This window comes from Myodes glareolus, chromosome 17, assembly GCF_982192425.1.
Source record: "Myodes glareolus chromosome 17, mMyoGla1.1, whole genome shotgun sequence".
In the NCBI taxonomy this organism is placed as follows: domain Eukaryota; kingdom Metazoa; phylum Chordata; class Mammalia; order Rodentia; family Cricetidae; genus Myodes; species Myodes glareolus.
Window position 1 is genome coordinate 48,373,122 of NC_142042.1, and position 23,146 is coordinate 48,396,267.

At 50.8% G+C, this 23,146-nt stretch overlaps 2 protein-coding genes across 5 annotated transcripts; both read right to left on the minus strand.

Moving 5' to 3' along the window:
• Positions 1–935: 935 nt before the first annotated feature.
• Positions 936–5,202, minus strand: Psrc1 (proline and serine rich coiled-coil 1). 3 transcript variants are annotated; one of them, XM_087897631.1, is made up of 8 exons: positions 5,047–5,198; positions 4,643–4,692; positions 4,505–4,562; positions 3,446–3,884; positions 2,606–2,720; positions 2,271–2,513; positions 1,712–1,805; positions 936–1,513 (listed from the first exon to the last, which is right to left on the minus strand). In XM_087897631.1, the coding sequence occupies exons 2-8, from the start codon at positions 4,659–4,661 to the stop codon at positions 1,510–1,512; spliced, it is 972 nt and encodes a 323-aa protein (XP_087753757.1). In that variant the 5' UTR covers positions 4,662–4,692; positions 5,047–5,198; the 3' UTR covers positions 936–1,509. The 3 variants fall into 3 exon arrangements, with proteins under 3 accessions (XP_087753757.1, XP_087753756.1, XP_087753758.1); XM_087897630.1 differs by having other exon boundaries at positions 5,006–5,101; XM_087897632.1 differs by lacking the exon at positions 936–1,513 and having other exon boundaries at positions 1,708–1,805; positions 5,047–5,202.
• A 2,675-nt stretch (positions 5,203–7,877) lies between these two features.
• Positions 7,878–21,959, minus strand: Mybphl (myosin binding protein H like). 2 transcript variants are annotated; one of them, XM_048443404.3, is made up of 9 exons: positions 21,739–21,959; positions 13,884–13,972; positions 13,178–13,373; positions 12,849–12,988; positions 12,548–12,707; positions 12,301–12,437; positions 10,479–10,665; positions 9,126–9,169; positions 7,878–7,974 (listed from the first exon to the last, which is right to left on the minus strand). In XM_048443404.3, exons 1-8 carry the CDS (start codon positions 21,884–21,886, stop codon positions 9,159–9,161), a joined length of 1,068 nt encoding a protein of 355 aa, XP_048299361.1. In that variant the 5' UTR covers positions 21,887–21,959; the 3' UTR covers positions 7,878–7,974; positions 9,126–9,158. The 2 variants fall into 2 exon arrangements, with proteins under 2 accessions (XP_048299361.1, XP_085533946.1); XM_085677820.2 differs by having other exon boundaries at positions 7,878–8,446.
• Between the last annotated feature and the right edge of the window lie 1,187 nt (positions 21,960–23,146).

A 23,146-nucleotide genomic window follows, 5' to 3' on the forward strand; every position in this document is an offset into this window, starting at 1 on the left:
CTCCCGCTACCAGTTCTTAGAATTTCACTGACTGTTGGGACTCAGGGAAAGGAGAAGGTAGAGGCAGTTGCCGCTGTGTGTGTAGGCCTTGTGTGCTTACCGGTGTGTTAAATAAATCTTAAAGTCAGTCATAAAAAGGAAAAGAAATGGAGGTCCCTAAATGTGGGGCCTCCGCATTTATACATTATGGGGAGGTGCACCAAAGGCTAAGAAGGACTCTCGTGGGCATATGGGCACAGGTAGAGACAATTGTCAGCTGTCCCCTTTTCCATGGCTCAGCTGCATTTGGGGAAGCTTCTTCTTCACAAGGAATTGGTTTAGTTCTGACTGCAAAAGGCAAAGGCTACAAAACCCGGGAGGTCCTAAGCTGGACTTATTCCACAAGGGCCCCCCACCGTGCATGTGCTTATTCTAAGTGAGTTCACTCTGCCCATGTTACAACATAAGGACACAGACATTTCTAAATTCTGACGTGACGCCGGCTGTCAAGTCCAGTAGTGGAGAGGGAAGGGCAGGCGGTGCTGATGATGTCAGGTAGTTAGGACTAAGCCTTTCAGTATCTTCTGGCTGAGGTGACCAGGGAAGCTGAACACCACCAAAGGGCCTCTTTATCCCCTAAGGGACTCCACTGTCTTGGCAGAAATAATATTCAAGTTTAAGATATGAGTAACAATAGACTTAGGTCCTAGCACAACAGCCTCGGACACTGTAAATGAAACTACAGTCAACCTGGATCTGGACTGTCCAAAACCATGAAACTGCAGAAAAGGCTGCTTGATCCCAGTTGAAGGGCAACAAGGGACTAGTCACAGCTGGATGGACAGAAAGGTCGAAACCCTAGGACCTAGTGGTCCATCCCAGCTCGCCTTACAATTACACAGCGGTTTACTTCAAATCTATTAGGATCTACTTTCAGATACACAGAAAAGTATGTATACAAAAAAAAAATTCATTTTATTTAAGAAAAAATGCAGACTGATGGGTAAAGCTTCCCGTTGATTGGCCTGTGAGGAGTCACGGAATTCACAGCAAATAAGCCTTGTGTGCCAGGTGCCTGCCTGGCCTCTCCAGAGAGGCCAGAATCCAGGGGAGGAAACAGTTCAGGAAGGACCGCTCCTAGAGACCATGGAGGCCGCTCAGGTAAGTAGCCAGCGAGCCACAGTCTGGGAAGAAGGTCAAGCTCTCTACGCTGACCACCAGTGGGGACGGGAGGAGGCAGGTCACTCTGCCTGCATTTCTCATTCTGTTTGTGAATTTGTCCACCAGCAAGTGACTTCTGCTCTCTTCTTTCAGCCAGGGTGGGAGGGGGTTTAGTCTCCACAAGCTCAACCCACCCCACCCTCCATGGGCTGTACTTCAGGGATCAACCCTAGAAACACTAACTCTTCCTCCTGTCTCTGGGCAAGAACCTCCTGGAGTCAGGGACTGCTGGGGGGAGGGGCCAGGCTTCGATGGCTAGGATGGTAGTGTAGTGGTTCCTACTGAATGTGCGCTTGCCGTCCAGTCCTTTTACCTGAAGAGACAGACGGAGGAAATGCTTTGGAGTACCCTTCCTCTCATGCCCATCTGGTGCCCTGCCAAGTTCAAGCCCCTCGGGATGGGAAAGCGCAGACCCCTTCTCCCCTCTCTTCCCCACTTCACACAGAATTCAAGGATGCTGTGCACAGCAGCCTGGGCGCCCAGCTGGCGAGGGCAGAGGGACCAGTCTTACCTAGTAGGTCCAGGGACTGCAGCTTTCCTGAGGGGCTGTGTCCTGCCTCGGGGGGCTCTGGTGGTTGGAAGATTCGCTCTCTGGGGAACAGGAGCTTGGCAGGGATGAAGAAGAGAAGAATCAGAGCCAAGTTCTGCTGCCCTTCTCAAAAGGCAAGACTGGATGGAAGCTTGCGCCTCCTGAACCCCATTTTCCTGCCGGCAAGCGGGGTTGCAAGGATGACGGAATTACAGCCGTAGGAGGCGAAGGCCAAGCTGGGCGCAACCTAATGTTTTATTTTGTTTGTTTTTTGAGGGTCTCTCCCTATACCTACAGCTGTCCTGGAATTCACTATGTAGACTATGCAGGCCTTGAACAGAAATCTGCCTGTCTCTGCCTCCCAAGGGCTGGCATTAAAGGCATGCACCACCATGCCCAGCTCTTTTTTATTTTTTTAGGCATGGTTTTAATAACTAAGGCTGACCTTGAACTCCTGATTCTCCAGCCTCTACCTTCCAAGTGCTGAGATTACAGACATGGCCACCATGCCTAGCCTGACTATACACCTATTTTATCTTACCTCTGTGCCCTACAGCACTTGGAAGCCCTTTCCGAGTTGAGAGAGACTCTGGAGTTTGGGCACTTTTGCTAGGTGGTACACTCCGGCCAGTGAGCGGCATTCGTGTGGCAGGCCTGGGGATGGCTGAGGGAACCGGTAGGCGACCGGAAGACTTAGCAGCTGCTCCCTGTAGTCGGGTTGAACACTGAGAGTTGCTGGTTGAGGGTTGTGGAGCTAGGACTGGTCTGACGGGGACTGGTGGGCCTGTGAAGAGGAGTGAAGGCATTTCTGGGTGAGTCCCACCTCTCCTCTCCTCCATACCAGCGCCACCCACATCTTGGCTGCCCGGGTCTCACTTGCTGTTGTCCGTGCATTGGGCCCAGTTTTCCGCCGGAGGGGAAGAGTTGATTGTGCAAGAGGAGAGAGCGCTGGGCTTCTGGATGCAGGGAACAGATTGCAAGTGGGCGATTCCTGAAACCGAGCAAGGAACAAGAAAGGACTGGAAAGGAGAAAGCATGTGTTCTGCTGGCTTAAGGCATTAAGGAAAAGACGTGGGAGGCAGGCCGTTGTCTAGAACCAGCGAGGAAGAGATGAGCTGCCAACAAGATCTGTGTGGTAGGTGCTTTCTTTCTTTTAAAGTCATTTCATATGTATTGTGTGTGACATACACATGTATCGCAACATACATGTAGAGGTCAGAGGACAGCTTGTGGGCGTCAGTTCTCATCACGCAGGTCACAAGGTTTGAACCCACATTCATAAGGCTTGGTAGAAAGGGTTTTACTGACGGAGCCATCCCATCCACCTATTGCTGTTTTTTTGAAACAAGGGAGTCATGTGGCCCAGGCTGGTCTCAAACCCAGTATAGAGCCCCTCAAGGATGACCTTGAACTCCTGGTCTTCCTGTCTCTACCTCCAGAGTCTTGGGATTACAAGTATATACATAGACATTTCTATTTACCCTTTGCATTTATGTGATGTTGGGGTTCAAACCCAGGACTTCGTTTATGCTAGGCAGACACCACCCACCCAGCTCCACCTCCAACCCAATTCACTTAATCCCAACAATTCCATGGGTAGATTAATTTTCTCCCTCTGACCAGTGAGGGAACCACTTCTGTGCCGTCGTTGTCTGGGGCACCTTGTCTGGGCACCTTGTCTAGGGGTACACATGCAATCCAGCCCTCCACACTCACCTTTTTTGTGACGGGGAGCTTCTTTCCAGCTGCCACCCGAGCAGCCCTGGTTGACCCCTTCTTATCACTGCTTCGGAGTCCGGCTAGGCTGCTTGGGGATGGTGTGCTCCAAGAGCTCACAGTGGGCAGCAGATCCCGGACAGGGCTGTCCTTCAGAACAAACGTCTCCCGCCGAGGGCTGGGCTTCCCTCTGGAGCTGGGCTTCCCTGGACCAGCACCTGCACTCTCCCGATCTTGCAGGGCACACTCCTCTAGCTGAGCAGCCAGGCGGTTGGCTTCATCAAGGATCTCCTCCAGCTTCTCTGGGCTGATCGGGCCCAGACTGAACCTCACACCCTGGAGAGTGGGAGCTACTGCGTTCGGGTTACTCCGGTGAGAGAGACCCCGTCGGAGTGGTTTCTCTGGACTCACCAACACTGTTAGGTCTTCCTCCTCATGACTGAGAAAGCAAACATGGCACCATGCCACACAAAAGATTGCATGCAGAAGGCATACCTGAAGTAGAGCCAGGGACCATCCCAAACCCTGACTCCATTCTGGCTATGAGAACTGCCTTTACATGAGATACCTGGTTCTGTTGAGGCCCAGCAAGTCTTTAGCATCTCCTACTTTCTTTTCCCCACTCCCCACTTTCCAAGACAAGGTCTCAACTCTGTAGACCAGAATGATCTCAAATTCAAAATCCTCTCTGCTTCCACCTCCTCTGTGAGTGTGTGTGCACGCACACGCGCACGCACACACGCACACACACGCACGCACGTGCACACACACACGCTCACTCAGGTCTATCCTGGGAGGAGGGGGGTGGTCTGCACACTCCATGCATTCCATGGACATGCCTCAACATGCCCAAGCACATTTACATTAACCCCTAAATGTAACTCCAGTTTCTCCCCACCAGCATCCAAGCTGTGTCCTACAGGCCCGATTCCTCCTACTGGTGGCATCAGAGTGCACTGTACTCTGCTAAATTACCAACCCCAGCTCTAGAGGCCAATAAAGGGTCACAGTTAAAGGTGTATCGCCGGAGAAAAATAGTGAGGATAAAGGGGCTGGTACCTGTCAGATGGGGACAGCCCTCCAAAGTCCAAGGTCTCATCCACAATGAACTTGACATCTAAAGGGATGAGAATAAAAGTCAGCTATCAGTCCCTGCAGACTCTTGGGGCTTCATTCTCCCCTCCATGGCTTCCTTACCTTCTTTCAACTCTTCCATGCCCAGGCAGCAGAAGCGAATCAGTTTAGACCTGAGCAGGAAAGAAAACAAGCCTACCTCGGGTGTCTATCATCCTGCCCTATGCCCCCATCTAGACTCAAGGTGCACTATCTGGGGTGGGGAGGCATGGTGGTGGTAAACTAAGATCCAAGAAACAGCACGTGCCCCTGAAACTAGCCCGTTGTTTTCGGGAAAGGTGCAGAGAGCTCGGGCCCCAACACCTGACTGTAAATCTGCCTCTTCTCTGCACATTCCTCCTCCCCCTTGTTATTATCCGGGATTTTCCTCCCCCCCCCACTTCCCCCGCCACCTTTCCACTTCCCGGCACCACATCCCTGCCACACCTCCGGCGTACACTCCGTTTTCACTTCCCACCCCGCCTCACCGTCCACGCAGGATGCTTTTCTCCCACAACCTCCCAGTTCCCGGGAATAGGCTCCCGAGGGGCGGAGCTTCTTTCGAATTTCCTAGGCTCCACCCACTTCTGCTCCAAGCGCACAGCGATTGGCGAGTCCATGGGGGCGGGGCTGAGGCGGGAACGTCGGGAAGACAGCCGAAGAAGGTTGTAGGGTGGACCTAAGCGCAGTTCCCAAAGAGGCTCCATCTGGGGGCTTCTGGGGGGGGGGGGGGGCGGCGAAGTCACAAGTGTGCGCGCGCGCCTGCCCGGGAGTGCCTCCTCCTGACTGCCCGCCAGAACCTGCAGGGAGCGGCAACGGCGAGGAGCGGGGAACCCGGCCGACCAACGTGGGCTTGGAGCCCCGCCTCTTCCCTGGCCCCCACCTCCTGCCGTCCAGGCCGCTCTAGGTTTAGCGTCTGGGCTTTTCACCTGCTTACTGAGACCCCGCCAATAGACAATCTCTCCAGCCCCGTGGCACAAGAATTCTTCACTTAACATAAGGCCATTTCTCTGAGATAGCTGATATTTCTCCTCTCTGTTTCAATCCCAAAATGGCGTGTATGAACAGCTATTTAAGAGTTTAAATAAATAATTAATGAAAAAGAATTATACTTCCAGGCACACAGTAAGTCTTTGCTAAGAAGGTATTCCATAAGTATCGAATTCATAAATAATAACAGTAAAAAAAATGGATTTCAGGGCAGTGCTCCTTAAACGCAGAAGGCTTTCATATGGCTAGAGATCTTGCTCGTGTGAAGATTTTATTCCTTTTCCAGGAGGCTGGAGGTGTGGATATCCCACACATTCTGTTCTAGGCCTGCTCTAACCTCTGCTGTTGTGTACGCTGTTGCCTGGCTATGGTCTGACCTCTCTTCTCCATTCACACACACACACACACACACACACACACACACACACACACACACCATCTCTGTCTCTTTTCTTTCTGTATTTTGTTGGTTGTTTTTTGGGACAGGGTCTCATGATGGCTTTAAATTCACCAGTAGCCAAGAATAATCTTTTATTTTTATTTATTTATTTATTTATTTTTGGTTTTTTAGAGAAAGGGTTTCGCTGTAGTTTTAGAGCCTGTCCTGGAACTAGCTCTTGTAGATCCGCCTGCCTCTGCCTCCCGAGTGCTGGGATTAAAGGCGTGCATCACTCTGCTATATATAGGACTATTCTCTAGGCCAGCTGCCACCATCTCCAGGAGTTCCGTCATGCCTGCTCGGGAAAGATCCGCACAGCTGGGCCTGTGGCCTGTTTACTCCCGCCCCGCCCCCCAGAAGGAAGAGGTGGAAACAGAAAGGCTGGGACCCTCACCTGAGTACGCAGCTGTCCCTCTCAACCACTTGTTCTGTCCTGATTGCACGTGGTTGGGGGGAGGAGCTACAGGATATAATTAGGGAGAGGGGCGGGAAAAGCGTTTCTTCCAGGAGCCATGGAGAAGCAGTCATCTCTGTCAGACTCAGACCTTCGGGGGCGGCAGTTTTAAAGTTAAAGTCATGGGTGCTCCTGTCTGGACCCTTCAGCCACCGCTCTGTAGGTAAGCCTATTAAGTTCACGGGGGCCTCTGGGTAAACTTTGGTGGACAGACTTCTCCCGGGCCTCTCAGGAAGATGCTCACTAGAGCAGGGCCTTAATGCTGAAGGGAACCAAGGCAGCTGCTGAAGTTCAGTGCTCTACCATCGAGTTACACATGTGTGACATAGCGGATTCAGTTATCTAGCGTGTAACAGGCCACTTCAGAAAGTAGTGATTTAGGAGCTGGGCATGGCGGGGTGGCATGCCTGCCATCCCAGCACTTGAGAGGCCAAGGCAGAAGAGTCTTGAATTGAGGATCTTAAAAAAGATTTTATTTATCTTTATTTTATGTGTATGTGTAACTGCCTGCGTGTCTGTATGTGTACCACATGTGTGTGCCTGTCCCTGCAGAGACCAGAAGAGGGCATTTGACCTCCTGGAACTGGAGTTACAGATGGTTGTGAGTCATCAGTGGGTACTGGCAACTGAACCCAGGCCCTCTGCAAGAGCAGCCAGTGCTCTTAACTGCTGAGCTGCCTCTCCAGTCCTGGGTTTGTGGCTGTTGATGATATGAATAAGGAAGGCACAGGGGAATGGGAGGGACGATGGTCATCTTTTACGGATTCCTTCGCAGAATATCTTCAATATACGACTTGTTATAAGTATGCAAAAAAATAGAAGCAAGAGAGACAGCATCCCAGGGCTCCGGTCTACGGCCTCTGCCTTCAGGTAGTTATGTGGGATGTGTTGTGCTGCTTGCTGTGTGTAATTGTTACATAGTTATACCAATTTACAGAAGAAAGCTGTGGTGGTGGGGGGGAGAGACGGCAAATCTTCTTTTTCCAGTGCCTCATGCTGTGCAGAACTGAATTTGGTTCTGTGATAAACGGTCTGGGGTAAGTGATAAAGTCAGAGACCTCAGCGGACAGGCTGGGGATGTGACTCATTCTGTAGAGAGTTTGCCTCACTTGCATGGAGTCCTGAATTCAGTCCCTAAAATCCCGTAAACTAGAGTCTGAAGCCTGTAATCCCAGCATTCAGGAAGTGGGGGCAGGAGTACCAGAAGTTCAAGGACATCGTTGACTTTATAGAGTTCAAGGCCAGGCTGGGATATATAAAACTCCATCTCAAAAAGAAGTTGGGCCGGAGAGAGGGACCACTTCTGTAAGAGAGAGTGTGTGGATATGAAGGAACAGAAGAAAAAGAGGAATCTTAGGGTTTTAGGATCATCTAGTCTGGTTGAAAGACTGCACCCTTCGTGAGTTTTCCCCACGTAGAAAGGCCCAGAAAGGACATTTTGAGAATTGAGGATCTGTATATTTATTTAGCTTAGACCAAGCCAGCTAAGGCTCCTTAGGAATACAGTCTTGTCAGTCATGCTTCCCGGAGGCCCTGCAAGGAGAGGCTACATTAGTGACAGCATAGCAGGCAAGCAGATCACATCCAGGATGCGCCGAGACCATCTCTCTTCACGGTCCCTGGGTCCAGTGCTATAAATTCATTGCCCACCATGCTTTGCTCCTGAGCACCAGCTGGGAGCCAGAAGGAAACCAAGGATAAGTAAGACCAACCCTGACACAACATGGTATCGACAGAGAGGGCGGGGAGGGAGAGAAACGTCTATAAGCCAGCTGGCAGAGAAGGCTCTCCTGAGGAGAGTTTGCGCATTTAATGCAGCCCATAGGGTTTTCATTTGCTCCGTATCGTTGATGGGCTTAAATAAATGGCTTGGAGGATCGAATTCATGCTTAGTTTCCTGCAGCCAGGAGCTGAAAGTCAGAGGAAACGTTGGGTGCTAGGTCTCTGTTGTTCTGCCATGGGCCTTTCTTTCACCTCAGCCATAAGTTTATACACAGCATTTTCCCTGTGGATGATGGGGAATTTGAAACAGCTACCACATTCTAGATAATGATCCAAGCGGCCCTTTGCCAGTGATGAGCGGCTTGGAAACCACACACCCAAATGTTAAGTTATTGTTGACATTTAACAAAAATGATTTTCTTCTGTTGAACAGGGAGAAATGTGTAAAATTTTAAAAGAATATGGACAAGCCATTTTGTTTCTTATCCGCTTACGATGGTGAGGTAGGAACACTGAGCAGAACTGTCCCCTACCTAGAGTGCGGGTCTGCCGGTGGGGACTCTGGTTTCTTCCTCTTATGGTCCCCACCCAGCTCTTCCCACAGAACACCCTCCAAAGATTATTAGGTTTCATCCCTATCATCGACCTAAGTAGAAATGTGCAGGCTATGACAAAAGCAGACTTTCCTATTCCAGGTCCCTCCAAAGAGCTGATAGTGATAGAACCTAAGGGGGGGGAGAAGGCGGCTCTGGTGCACGCCTTTAATCCCAGCACTTGGGCGGCAGAGGCAGGAGGATCTCTGAGTTCAAGTCCAGCCTGAACTACAAAGCTACAGAGAAACCCTGTCTTGGAAAAAAATCACCATGGACACATGGTTGAGAGGCTCACATTCATCCCAAACTCAACAGCATTTGCCCAAGCATGAACTAATCCATCGAGACACCATTTCCCTTCTTCCTTACCTTCCTCGAATTTCCCGTCTTCCTAGGACAGCCTTAATGCGGAGCTACAAAGATGCAGACATTTCTCAGTGTTAACATTGCAGACATCTCTGGGAAACTTCCTCCCAGGGCACTGGGAATAGATGTCCTACTTAACTTCAGGGGTGTCCATGAGACTAGCTGGGGAGTCCATATGTAGAGAACAGGTTATATAAAGGCCACCTCGTTCGTGATTCACGCAACAAACATTTAGCTACACCCTTCTGTGTGACAGCAACTAGGCTGGACATTGGGGACAAAGCTCTCATCGACCTTATGGTTAAACTGGAAGGCAAAACTCTAAATAGCTAAGTACAAAATAATGTGCTGGGGTGATATGATCACATTTACTGTTTATAGGAATATAGGTATAAAAACAAACCCAAGAATATGCTAGTTCCATGATGGGGATTCCAATAAAGTAGCAGGAAAGGAAATAAATGAGTGGTTATCTTAGAGAGGGAGGGCCGTGCAGTGCTACCTAAGCAAGCCACAGGGGAAAGAAAAATAAACTAATAAACTTCTGCAGCATTCCTGGACTGAGATAGAAGATCACAGGCTTAAAGGAAAGGGATCTGAGCAAGGGGCCTTTGCCTTTGGTGATGGCATTCTAGAGAACCATTTCCGGCTAACCATCACTGGTGAACAGTTATCTCTGCCATCTCCCGGCTAACCATCACTGTACACAGTTATCTCTGCCATCTCCCGGCTAGCCATCACTGTACACAGTTATCCTCTTATATTTCACACTGATCCTTTTTTTTAAAAAAAAAAAAACCTAAAAATAGTGATTCTCCCCACACTGTTGAGTTGTGATGGACAGAAATGGGACCTTGGGTGATAAAATGAGCTCCTAGTGCCCCTTAATAGTGACAGTGACACAAGGGCCTCCTTCAGTGGTGATGGTTACTTGGCACGTTCTCCTGACTGGATCTAGTCACTGAGGCGACCACCTCTAGGCACGTGTGTGAGGGTGTCCCTCGAGAGTTTTAATGGAGGAGGGAAGACCCACCCTAGTCATGAGTGACATCACCCCATAGGTGGGGAGACTGAATAAAAAGACAAAAGGAAAACATGTGAGGAGCATCAGTGTTGATCTCTCTCTGCCTCCTGATGTGTCCAGATGTGAGGGAGCAGTCTCACGTTCTTCTTCCTGCTACTAAGATCCACCCCTGCCCTAGTGTGGTCTTCCCTGCCTTGACAGACTGCGCCCTCGAGCCATGAGCCAGACAGTCCTTCATCAAAGGGAGGGCCTTTTCTATCTCATCTTGAGCGTCTCTGGGAGGGTGGAAGAAGGAGACACTGGCACCCAGGGCACTGCTTCTCCGTCTTTACCTTTAACGTCCACCCGACAGTCCACGGACGCCTCCCCCAGGGCATTGATGGCCTTGCAGGTGTAGATGCCTCCATCAAAAGGACTAGGCTTGCGGATCTCCAGGGAGCAGATCCCCAGCTGACTGAGGGCTCTGTACTTGGGGTTGCCTTGGAGATCCATCTTGTTCTTTAGCCAGATGATCTTGGGCTGGAAGATGAAGGTGAGAGGCAGCGGAGCAGAGTAAGAGCCGGTCGTCCTTCCCGTGTCTAGGACTCTGCCGGCAAGGCTTGTGGATGGTGGCTTCCTGCAAGGGTCCCTGCCCCCGAGGTTGTGGGATTGGATTTCCCCTTTCAGTGCCTATAGCAATGGCTGGAGCTCCTTCTTGGGTTTGTGTCGAGTGACTGAACCCTAGTCCACTCCAACAGATGTCCCTGACTTGGAAGAAACTGCTCAAGGCTGCTCAAGGAGCCTCCGCATGTTGTGACTGGACATCAAGGTCTACTTTGTTTAAATTAAAAGAAAGTTTTAAAACAGGGTCTCCCTATGTAGACCAGGCTAGGCAGACTGGTCTCCCTATGTAGCCTTAACTGTTCTCCCTATGTAGACCAGGCTAGGCAGGCTGGTCTCCCTGTATAGCCTTGGCTATTCTCCCTATGTAGACCAGGCTAGGTAGGCTGGTCTCCTTATGTAGCCTTGGCTATCCTCCCTATGTCGACTAGGCTAGGCAGGCTGGTCTCCCTATGTAGACCAGGCTAGGCACACTGGTCTCAGACCCACAGAGATCCCGCTACCTCTGCCTCTGGAGTCTTGGGACTAAAGGTACGTATTACCACACCTAGCTATGAGCTCCACTTAAAAGTGCATGTATAAAATATATGTATAAAACATATATTCCCTGTGGTCTAGTGGTTAAAAAAACATATATATTTAAGCCATCCTGGTGGTATCGCCTTTAATCCCAGCACCTGGGAGGCAGAGACAGATGCATCTCTATGAGTTTCAGACAGATGCTCTATAGCCAGCCTGGTCTATAGAGCAAGTTCCAGGACAGCCAAGGCTACACAGAGAATCCCTATCTCAAAACAAATTTTTAAATAACATTTATGTGTATGTGGAGAGGCAGAAGGGTACATTGGAGCCATAATGAATGCGTAGAGGTCAGAGGCAAGCTTATACTTTTTCTGTCCACCATGTGGGTCCCAGAGACTGAACTCAGGTTGTCCGGCTTGGGAGCAAGCGCTGTTACCCACTGAGCCATCTTGCCAGTCCAGGGTCTCCATTTTTCATGTACATATTGTGATCCAATCATATCCTACCCCCACTGCGAGTGGTTTCTGTCATTGTCATTCGTCTACCACCACCACCACCCCCGTTTCAGAAGTGGTTTTTCAAGAGTGGTTTTCTCATAATTCCCCTTCCAAGATGTTGTGTCCACCCAGTCTGACCTGTGCTTGTAACCCCAGTTACTTGGTAACGGCTGCTATGGGTGTGGAGTACAATGAACAGATTGCATGCAGAGCGGTGTGCATGTGTGTAATCCTGCATAGACAGGGCATGAGGAGCGACTAAAGAGAAGCCAGTGGGAGCCAGACACTTCTGCCAGATAACTAGCTGGAAGTGATGCCTTTGTACGTGAGGACCTCAGCCTCAAAGGGAACATCGTTTGCATCCATCTATCTTGAATTACAGACACCCTGACAGTTCCTGAGTAACCTGCTGTCCCGGAGGCAGATGGTGGCACTGAGAGCAGATGTTCAATTAGAATGCCCTGTGACATAGCTCAGGATGGGACAGTAGCAGGAAGCGGCTCAGGACACCCCGTCCCCCGAGCTCCCCACTCACCTTGGGAGAGGCGCGCACAGAGCAGAAGAGCTGGGTGTCGTAGCCAGTGATGGTGGTGCAGTCGGCCAGAGGCTGGGTGAACGTGGGGGCTTCCGAGAGGTCCCGCTGGGCAAACCCTTTGGTCTTGTAAACAGGAGCTGTGGGTACCAAGAGGAGCCGCGATGTGGCATCTGAGAGCCTTGCCCCACTTCAGCCCTGTTCTTTCTTTCTGTGGGCTGTTGGCAGCCCACAGTCTCGGCTTGCTTACCTGCTTTCTGGATGTGGGCAAGGTCAGCTGTGACAGGAGCTGTTTCACTGAGCCCACACTGGTTCTCCGCAAAGACGCGAAAGGCGTAGGAGTTGCCAACGATGAGATCGGAGACGACGCAGCTGGTGCGGTGGTAACGCTCCAGGACCGTGAACCACAGCTGTGGGTCCCCGGGAGACGTCGTGTGAGACACCGCAGCTTTGGGCTTTTCTTTCTTTCTCTCATTTTGTTTTGTCTCACCCCACGTGGAGCTTCCGGAAGCTCAGAACGCCTCCCTCCCTCCGTCCCAGACCGGCCTCACCCCAGACTTCTTGTCAGCCTTCTGCACTGTGTATCCCAGGAGTTCTGTATTGCCCGTATCTTGTGGAGGTGTCCATTCCAGAGTAGCGTTGGAGCCCCAAACATCCACCAACTTAATACTCTGAGGAGGGCCTGGCTTCTCTGGAAGGGAAAAGCCATGGCAGTGGGCACCATGCAAACCGCATGTGTTGATCTCACTTAGAAACACCCCTGTCTCCTTTCTTTGTTCAGAGGCCTCCCATAGCCTACCAGCATTTCGGCGACTCCCTGAGCTGGCTCCTGTTCATCCTGGAGAGCCTAGAGATCACCTCTCCCATTACCCAAACTTACCAATCACCAGGATATTGATGGTGGCAGTGGCCTGCAGCCCACCAAGCTGCACACAGAGTTGGTAGCATCCCGAATCAGCACGCTGGGCTTCTCTGATGAAAAGAATGGAGTCCTGTGCCCCACTCCGCACACTCACACGACTGTTGTCCAGGGCAGAGCCATTGTGAGTCCAGGTGGTTTGAGGTTTGGGTTTGCCCTGAGCAGTGGGGATAAGACCGGAGCATCCCCAAGAGGCTCTTATATACACACACTTTCCTCCTATTGCTGCAGGGAGTCTACCCCAGACTCACAGGTATCTTGACCAGGAGCTGCCTTCCTTAAGCTAGAGGGGTGTGTGCGTGCATGTGTGTTTGATAGATTCCTCCAGGGAAATCCCTCCTTTCAGTGTAGTCTCCAGACATAGAACTGACTTTGAGTCTTTTTGGGTACTCAGAATAGCTAGTTAGCTGAGTGGCTGATCCCAAACCCCTAAGAACCCTCTAAAACTGAGAGCCTGGCTGCAGAGCCTGGCTTCGCTTTCCCGCCTCTCACGGGGCATATCTGTCCAGTCAAACCCAACCTTGGGAGCGTGGGATGGTGGTGATCTGGCCTCAGACTGCTGGTACTATGGGTCTTCTCAGCCAAGGCCAGAAAGACGGCCACAGTCCTAGTTCTGTCTCCAAGTCAAAGCCCTGACCTGGTCCCAACATGGGGTTGGTGTGATCACCTGGAATGGGATTAGTAGATTCACTGTGTCCCCAACCTTCCGGATGTAAGTCTGTCTCAGGGCCCGAGGTAGCCAGATCTTGGGGTGCTCTGGGTGATGAAAAGAGAGAACAGGAAACGGATCCTTAGAGGAAGTGGGTGCTGGCCAAAGTGACCATCAGATTAAGCCCCTATCATAGGGGATGTTCCTAGACCCTTCCGTTGTGCTGAGGATCAAACCCAGCAAGATCAGTCACTCTGGGGCTTGATTATTAGACCATACACCCACACCCATTCCATTGCTGGGACTTAGGGAGCAGATGGCTGAAACAACCCCAGGAAATGCTAAGGTCTCTGGAAGGAAAATGGGAGCTGGATGTGGTGGTGCCCACCTGTGACCTTAGCTCCTAGGAAGTGAGCCGGACGGACTGCACGGTGAGAACCTGGACCCTGAACCTGGTGCTGGCTTTGGCTTGTAACACTCGGCCACCAGCTTTCCACCCTTCCACGTGCTAGACCCTTCAGTCTTCACAGCTGATCTTCCCAGTGATGTTTTGCTTGGTCCTTCATAACATTGTTGTCCAAGTGAATCCTCTCTCAGGCGGTGCCGGCAGTGAGAGACGGCTCTCTGCTCTGCAGAGGAGTCAACACCCTGTCCTCCCACGGAGGCAGAGCTGAAGACATGCCAGAGGGAGCCAGTGCCTGGCTCCCTTCTCTTCATGGCCACCCTGCTCCTTACACTGTGTGGCATTCTTCCCACAGGTAGTAGATCACGCCATACAAACAAACTCTGGAGATGATTGGGTCCATTCCCTTGCCTTTGGTCTCCAGGCACGTGTCAGGAAGTGTTAGGAGATTATGCGCCTTTTGCAGCCAATGTAGGCGAGAGGTACTAAGGGGGTTGCAGGATTTGTTTTCGGGAGGATGCTGAGGGGTAACCTTGGCTGGAGAAGTTCAGACATCCCACCTGGCTCACTTGAGGACCGTTTTTTCCTCCTGCCTTTCCAGGGTGGCTGTTTCCTCCTTTCTCCAAGGCAGTCCCCCTGCTTCTTTTGTCTTAAGTTATACTGTGGCAGCACCTCAGTTCCCACAACAACCCAAGACTTCCTGCCAAAACTGTTTCCTAGTAGTTGAAGAAATTCCACCCTGGTACATTCCTGCGGCCTGAGCGCTTGACAGGGCATTCCAAGTTTGCTGATAGCACACATTTCCCTGAGAGCACTCTCCTGTGCACTGGGCCCAACATGAGCATGTTTGCTTATAGACTGGACAGCTCAAATGCGTACATTGTATAAAGCAACCCTTTAGATGAAGCGAGCTAAAAGAAAGTAATAGACAGAGGTCCCGCTGTGTTCTTCGTACGCCACATTTTATAGGCCACCTCCCATTATGACCACTTGTCTTCAGAAGTTAATAGAAACACGACCGCTTGCTGAACATCTCGTTGATCTAGCTTCCTTATTTTGCTGTGCTCCCTCGGGTTGGACCTGAGTTGGTCTGTACCTTTGGAAGCTGTGTGCTAAGGGGACACGAGTGTTCTCAGTAAGAACAGGGCAGGCATGCTGCCCAGACTGCCCAGTGACCCTGCTCTGTCTGCTCTCTGCTGACTTTGGTCGCAGGGGGGTGGGGTGGGAACAACAGAAGTGTTGTATGATGCGTTCCTTTTCTGTGGCCATCTTGGCAAGCCACCAAGGGGTTGAACAGAGACGGATGTGAGAGATTTTTTTTTCTTTTTTAAGGAGAGAAGTAATTGAAAAGGAAGATCAAAAAACCTCATCTTGTTGGCCTCGGTTTCCCATTGTCGAGCAAGGAAATAAGCTTTCGCACTTGCCAAGGGACACACTCCTCTGTCCCTGTGCTACCTACCGGCCATGGGAGTTAAAAAGGCTCTCAGTGAGTACTCAGAAAAACAAGCCAACTGGAGGGGGCAAGGCTCAGAGAGACACCGACTTGCTGAGCTCCAGGCTAGGTGTGGAGTTGTGCCTGGCGCCCAGGACTCCCGCCTCCCTAGCTGGAACCAGAAGTCCGAAGGACCAATTTTCTAAGCATGGCTCATCTATCCAGTCTCCTGCACTCATCAGTGTCTCCCTAGACCAAGGTGCCAAAGTCAGGGCCTGGTATGACCTCCAGCAACCCAGAGGATGTGGGGAAAGAAGGGAGACAGAAGGGTAGGCTCAGGGGCCAAGCAGACCTGAGTTGTGAGGACACAATCCACGCTTCCCACTGGGAGACACATAAACTGAGTCCTACCTTGCTGAGGTTTCAGCTCAAGACCTGGTCTGGCCTTCTGCTGATTGATTGATGGGAGCTGATATCTGTTTGTACCTGGCATTTCTTATGTCTTTACAAATTTTCTCAGAGAATGTTAGCAGCTGTTCACCCACACTAGAGAGAAAAAGGAGTATCAGCTCAAGTGTGCAGAGCTGGGGGGATGTGCAAGGCAGCCTTTGAAGTCTGAACAGGAGCCCGCCGTGGAGGTGCTGAGGTGGGGGAGGGTCTCCCTGTGGCTCTTTATTTATGAGTCTTTGACAAGACGGTCATATTGAAGTCACCAGCGTGTCCCTGACTCTCAAGGAAGAGCCGCAGATGGCTCTGAGGGTGACCACACGCTGGTTAGCAGAGGGGGCCTGGCAACTAGCAGTGCCCTGTCAGCATTGGGTTCTGTCACCTTCCAAATTCAACCTGGTCAGCAACCTGACCCTTTGCTCAGAAAGTTAACTGAGGGCTCCTTGGAGACCTTTCTCTTCACGCCTCCGTGTAAATTGGACTGACCTTGGGGAGGTTTCCCCATCACACCCAAGGGCATTTCCTCCTCAGATGTCAGGAAACAACGTGACTCAGAGCCCAGAGTTCTAAGGAAGAGCCTCAGTGTTCTCAGGCCAAGACCGATGGCCACAGTTTGATTTTTCTCCCCTTGTATTCCTGGGGGGAAAAGAATTTTGAAATTTCCTTTGAGAAACATTGACCTCTGAGCTGGATTGTTCTCATTCTTTTCTCTCCAATATAATATTGTCCGAGTCTCAAAAATGTAGCTTATTTTGAGTCCTGAGATCTTGGCTATCCTACTATCTACCCCAATTTTAATCTCCTGAAGCTCATGTTCCTTTTTTTTCTATTCTCACAGGAAATAATTTGCCATATTCTCCCATAATTTTCTGCTACATGGCCAGAGACTTTCTCTCCTGAGATTGTATGGCTCATCACTGCTACTAACTATGGCCTGGAGAGAGAAGAAAAAAAGCACATATATCGGAGAGTGGTGTGTGTGTGTGTGTGTGTGTGTGTGTGTGTGTGTATACATGCGCACAAATAAATGCATGCATACATAAACATGGCTGTGTGAGTAAGTGGTTACCAAAACAAGGACAAAAGGTTCAAAGCCACTTAGGGATTTGAAAGTAAATATTTCTAGGGATTTAAGAAGGACGCATCAGACTTTCTCAGAGAAACATTTACACTTATACACTCTACATTGGTAGGGTGTGGTTGGAAAAGAAAGGGAAAACTCTCCTTATAAAGGACAACTTTATAAACCCTCCTTGAAGACTATGAAAGCAAGATTAGGAAAACCAAAAGGCTAGAGAAGCGGAAATAACGGTTCTCTGTGATAAATACTCATCATCCCTTCTTGGTCTTGCTCTCATGGTTGGGGGCTTTGGACCCTGCTCACTGCCTCTGTCGTCAGCACGGCTCCACTCAGAAGTCCTAGTCATTCCAATGTCTATTATTTTAACCCCCGCTGGTCCTCTCACTCCCTGGTTCACTGTTGAAAGCGGGGGTTTCAGCACCAGATAGATGAAGTGAGGACGTGACCGCTCTAAGGTACGGTCGAAGGGAAGGTCTTTATTGTCAATACGAGGAAGAGGGCAGCCAGAGGCATCCGGAAAAGAGAAGAGCGGGGAGAGAAAGTAGTGGACTGTCCATGACCAATAGACTGAACCCAGTCATGAGAGGAGGAGGAGGAGAGAGAGAGAGAGAGAGAGAGGTGGGGGGAACGCCCAGAGAAAGCCAAGGGAACCAAAAGGAGGGGGGGACGCCAAGAGAAAGCCAAGGGAACCAAGAAAGAGCATGACCAAATTGTAGGGTCATATGGGAATGAGAAGGGAAGGGAGGACGGGAAGCCCAGGAGTTGGAGAAGTTGAGGGTAGGGTGTAGGGGGCGGGGTGAGAAAAGCTGAGAGGAGCCACAGTACGGAGTGAGCCTGGAGGCCAGCAGACATGGTATATCTGGCATGGTACCTCCTAAGGATGCTGATAGGAACCGCAGTTAGCCGTTTGATCTGAGTTTCTTTTGGACCTGATACCAATTCAGTGCCTGTTGGATCTCGTGGTCATTCTCCCAACTACAACCTTCCTGTGATCCAGAGAGTGGTGCACTCTCTCCACACCTCTTTGACAAAGACAGCCCCTTGACCACCAACTCTGATGTTACCTGATGTCACAGTACATCTGAGCGGCAAGTGCCCCACCAGGGACAGTTTCCAGTGACCGCTGCTGTAGGCTGGGTACTAATTCTCTCTGATGTAGTGTGAGTAGAGAGGGTGGGGATTGTTTCAGTGCCAGGGCTTGTAAGAAATGACTTCTCTGTGAACCCCAACTTCTGTCTGTAGGCAGATTACCACAGGACCCCTCAAGTGGCAAAATCCCCGTAGGAAAAATGCCAGTGTCCGTAAATTGCTTTGTGGAGAATGATCTCCCTACGAGGGACGCTTATTTTCAGTCCTATACTAGCAGTAAGAAGCTCACCCAATTTTTAAGGTGTACTTGTTTCAGCAGCTAGTACCCCTAACGGATAGACTCTTCCCATTTGCTTCTCATCCTGAATGCTGCCATATTGCAATTCTGTCATGCCACAGACGCGTGTCTCCCCGCCCCACCAGTCTCCCTAGCCTTTCTTCCCCATGAGCCTGGAGTTCACGGTCACAACACCCACTTTCTTGCATAATCACCCAGCTCCTTCTGTCCTCTCTCACTTCATTACACCCTCTTGGCAGTGCCTAATCCTGGTTAAATAAACCTCCACCCACACAATGTCTGTGAATGCACAGACAAGCATGTAGGAGAAAACAAAACTTTTGCTGACTTGACATCGAAATACAATGTCTGTGTATATGAAATTCTTGACAAATAACAATGCAGCATGTATGAGACATGACACCTTAGATAGGGGCGTCATAGTTTCTCCCTTCCATGAATTCCCTCAGCCCCTGAAGACCCAAATGTGAAGTGTGAATAATAGTATGTAAGTGACTTATGAAAATGGAATTGATTATGTAAATGATTAAAATATATTCTGACTTGACTGTTATGATGCTTTCAGACAGACTTTGATAATTTTTTTTTTGAGACAGGGTCTCACTATGTAGATTAAGCTAGTTTTGAACTCACAGAGATTCACCTGCCTCTGCCTCCCAAGTGCTGATATTAAAGACTTTGTATCACTATTGCCCATCATCACCCCGACCTGGCTGCCCTTTGTCACCCCTGCCCTGGCCGCCCCTCGTCACCCCTGTCCTGGCCGCCCCTCGTCACCCCTGCCCTGGTTGCTCCTCGTCACCCCTGCTCTGGCCACCCCTCGTCACCCCTGCCCTGGCCGCCCCTCGTCACCCCTGCTCTGGCCGCCCCTCGTCACCCCTGCCCTGGCCACCCCTCGTCACCCCTGCCCTGGCCACCCCTCGTCACCCCTGCCCTGGCCGCCCCTCGTCACCCCTGCCCTGGCCGCCCCTCGTCACCCCTGTCCTGGCTGCCCATCATCCCAGAATCAATTCATCCTTCATAGTGCTGTGACTTGATGACTCTCTGTCCCTCGGTCCTAGCACTGTCTCTCTTCCTGGCTGTGCCATCGCCTCAGTGACCCAGCCCATTAAGTGCATTACTGCCTCAGGACCTTTGCACTTGATCTATCAACTGAAAAAAATAAACCACTTAAATATCTATTATATTGCTGCTCAAATCATACCCTGTTCGTGAGGCCTTTGCTCATCATCCTATCTGGAACATGAAGTTTGCTTGCCTCTTCCCTCCAGCTCTTGGACTCCTTTCCTGTGTTACTTTTGGTACCCTCCTACCCACACTGTCTTTGACTGTCCCCTTCCTTCTATTAGAATATACCTTGAAGGCATTGTTTTAATTAATTCTGTTTGTTTTTCTACCTGGATGCTGCTAGGATACTGTCTAGCATATACTAGGTAAGGAAGTCAGTATTTGTAGGGGGAGGAAGGAAACCACAGAGGCAGGCTGACTCCTCTTCGGTGTGAAATCAGCTCCCATGCCTGGAAGACACTCAGAAGTTCAGATGGGACACAGGTGCACAGCTGCTCACAGCAATTCTGTTGAAATTAGTGGCTGACCGTCTCTGTCGCAGGGCCCCGTTTCTCCAGCTCAGGGGTGTAGCTCTTCCCTAGCCTCTCCTTTAGATCCTTCAGGTTTTGACTCCTGGACACAGTACCTCGGTGGGCACTGAGGGTAAATGGTACCAATGCCAGCTGCGTCATCCTGCTGATTTGGCCATGCGGTTGGCCTGAAAGTCCATTATTGGTCACTTACAGCCTGTTCTGATTATGCCAGTGAATTTCTGCCCACTTGGCTGTCCCTGCTGTCACAGAGTCTCTGCAGCACCCCTCAGATTCTGTGCCCTCTCTGAGGAACAGACGGTGTTAGAAGGCAGTCAGTCTTGGGAACTCTCAGAACTTAGGAGTCAAAGGTCCCCCGTCAGGCATCCTTCAAGATTGCTAGGTGAGTTTCAGAAGCCCTGTGAACTTCAGCAACATTTTTGGTTTATCTTTCCCAGGGTTAAGAGTCCAAGAGTGAGTAGCGCTTTCGGACCCTATTTGGAGACAGAACATGGTTGTCATCTCTTTCTTGGAAATGTTCCCATGTTGGTTTAGCCTCTCCCAATGCAAATCAGATCACTTCGGCAACCCTTCTAACTGCCCTGCTTGGGAGATCTTTAAAGTCCTTTTACAGAGAAGAAACTGAAACTGAGCAGTTAAGTTGGATTGTCCAAGGTCACCGTGTAGCTTGAGGTCACCCTGGGAAAGGAGACTGGAACTTCGCCTGCCTGTCTAGAATGTCATTTTTTTCTCCCACCTCTTCTCTTCCCGGGAGTTCATAGGTTCCTTGTGTGTGGTCTTCAAATCTCCTGCAAATTTAACCGGGTGTACCACTGGGGTTTTGTTGGGCTAAATGTTTAGCACAGCCACAGGGCAGCTAAGACCACCACAAAGAAGGGAGGAGCATGTTCATTTGGCTCCGGGCAGTTTTCCAGGTAAGCCGGGGGAGGGGGCTCAGCCAGGACAGTTGGGGCTGGGGCAGTTAGCAGGGCAATGGGGCTGGAATGGGCACCATAGAGCTCTGACTTTGAGAGGCCACGGCCAGGTGAGCTGGTGCAGGGCATTAGGGTACGGTCCTGATGCTGTAGCAAGGCCCAGGTGGAGACCACCTAAGATGCTCAACCTCCTCATAGCCTTGGTTTTGGGATCATTCTTCCTCTAGAAATGTCCACTCCCTCACCCCCACCCTCCCACCCCGTTCCCTTCCCCATTGGCGTTAGCTATGAGTCTCCTGGGTCTTCCCAGGACTTTGTGGCTGTTTTTGATGGTAAAAATATAAAAAAATCATTGCTAGTCACTGTAAAGTGCCACTTCACTCACCAACTTTTCAGCTAAAGAGCAAACCACAGAGATATTTAAGTAGCAAGTCCCAATTTGAGAAGGAATGTGAGGGCTCCCATGAATATTCCTACATTAGCCTCAGTAGCAGTTCCCTAAAGTTCTTAAAGCCGCGCACAGGGGTGGGTGGACCCCGAAAGTGTATCCAAGACAGTAGGAAGGTCTCGCCTCCCCTCCCTCCCAGGCTTCTCAGCATCCCCACCTTCACCTTCAATAGAGGACAGGAGCTGTGGAGAGGGGCTGGCTGCCTCCTGCTGATGTAAAACCTGGGTTCCTCCAGCATCCTCTGGGCCAGCAGCTGCTCCCACCTGCCGCTGGGAGCATGAGGCCGCCTCCAGTGTGGTGGCTGTCTCCATGCTGGGCTCCGATGTTGCTGAGGGAGGGGCTGAGCACCTGCTGTCCAGGCTGATCTCCCTGGGGTCTGCAGCCAGCCGTGGGCTTATGTAAGTGGGCTGGCTTTTCCCCACCCACCTATTCCCACTGAGGGGTGAAGTAGGGGCCAGGGGAAGAGGAGGATCAGAGAGCAGCCCAGAATAGCTACAGGAGGGGGGCTGAGGTGGCCCTGTTATCTTGGGTGTGAGATGACACCCCTACAGCATCAGGAGGGAGAGGGGAGCTGGAGCACAGGGTGCATGGCAGGGACTTCTGTCTTTGGTGAGAGACCTTCATGATAACTCCTGACCTCCAGCCCATTCAACCGGGCATGGTGTCCCAAGACCAGCAAACTCTCAGGTACAGCTTTAGCTGCCCCCATACTTACTGAACAGCAGGTCCACACCTTGGCCTTCACAAGGCCCTCCCTTTGCTGTCCCAGCCCCAAGGGCAGGGCAGGGCAGGGCAAGGGTGAGGACAGTCAGTCCTCTGCAGCCAGACTACACTGGTCACACTTGAGATCTGTCATCAGCCTGCCCCTCTGTGTATGTGTATGTATGTACCAGGGGTTGTCTCCCACCTTCCCTTGTGCTTGTGTGTGTGTGTACTGGGGGTCATCTCCTACCTCCCTCGTGTGTGTGTGTGTGTGTGTGTGTGTGTGTGTGTGTATGTGTATGTGTGTACCAGGGGTTGTCTCCCACCTTCCTTCGTGTGTGTGTGTGTGCTGGGCTTGAACCCAGGGCCTTGCGCTTGCTAGACAAGCCCTCCCCCAGGCCCCCACCCCCAGCATCTCAGACGTTGGGTTTCATTTGTGAAGTGGAGATAATAATAACCATAGGGTTATGAGGATTAAACGAGGTAATCTCTCTAAAGTGCTTAGCGGAGTGTAGCTGACTAAGTGCTGGATAAATGGAAGCTATTTTTAGTCCAGACCAGCATTTTCCCCTTTGAAAGCTGTCAATGGCTCTCTTCCTAGGAGATAAAGCACAAATGAAGTGAGAGGCAGCCTAGCAAGAGAGGAAAGCTCCCCAGGGACAGGGACCCGTGACATCTGGCTGCACCAGTCAGCCACCAGCTGATGGCTCTGAACCTCAGGTCTGTGGAACGAGGGGCAGTGATGCCAGGATGATCCTGGGATACAATAAAAAAGCTGGTTCATAGCCAGCCCACAGTCAGTGCTAACTACACCCAAAAGTCTGATTTCCAGGCGTATCCAGCCATTCTGCTACACACGTTGTACCCTC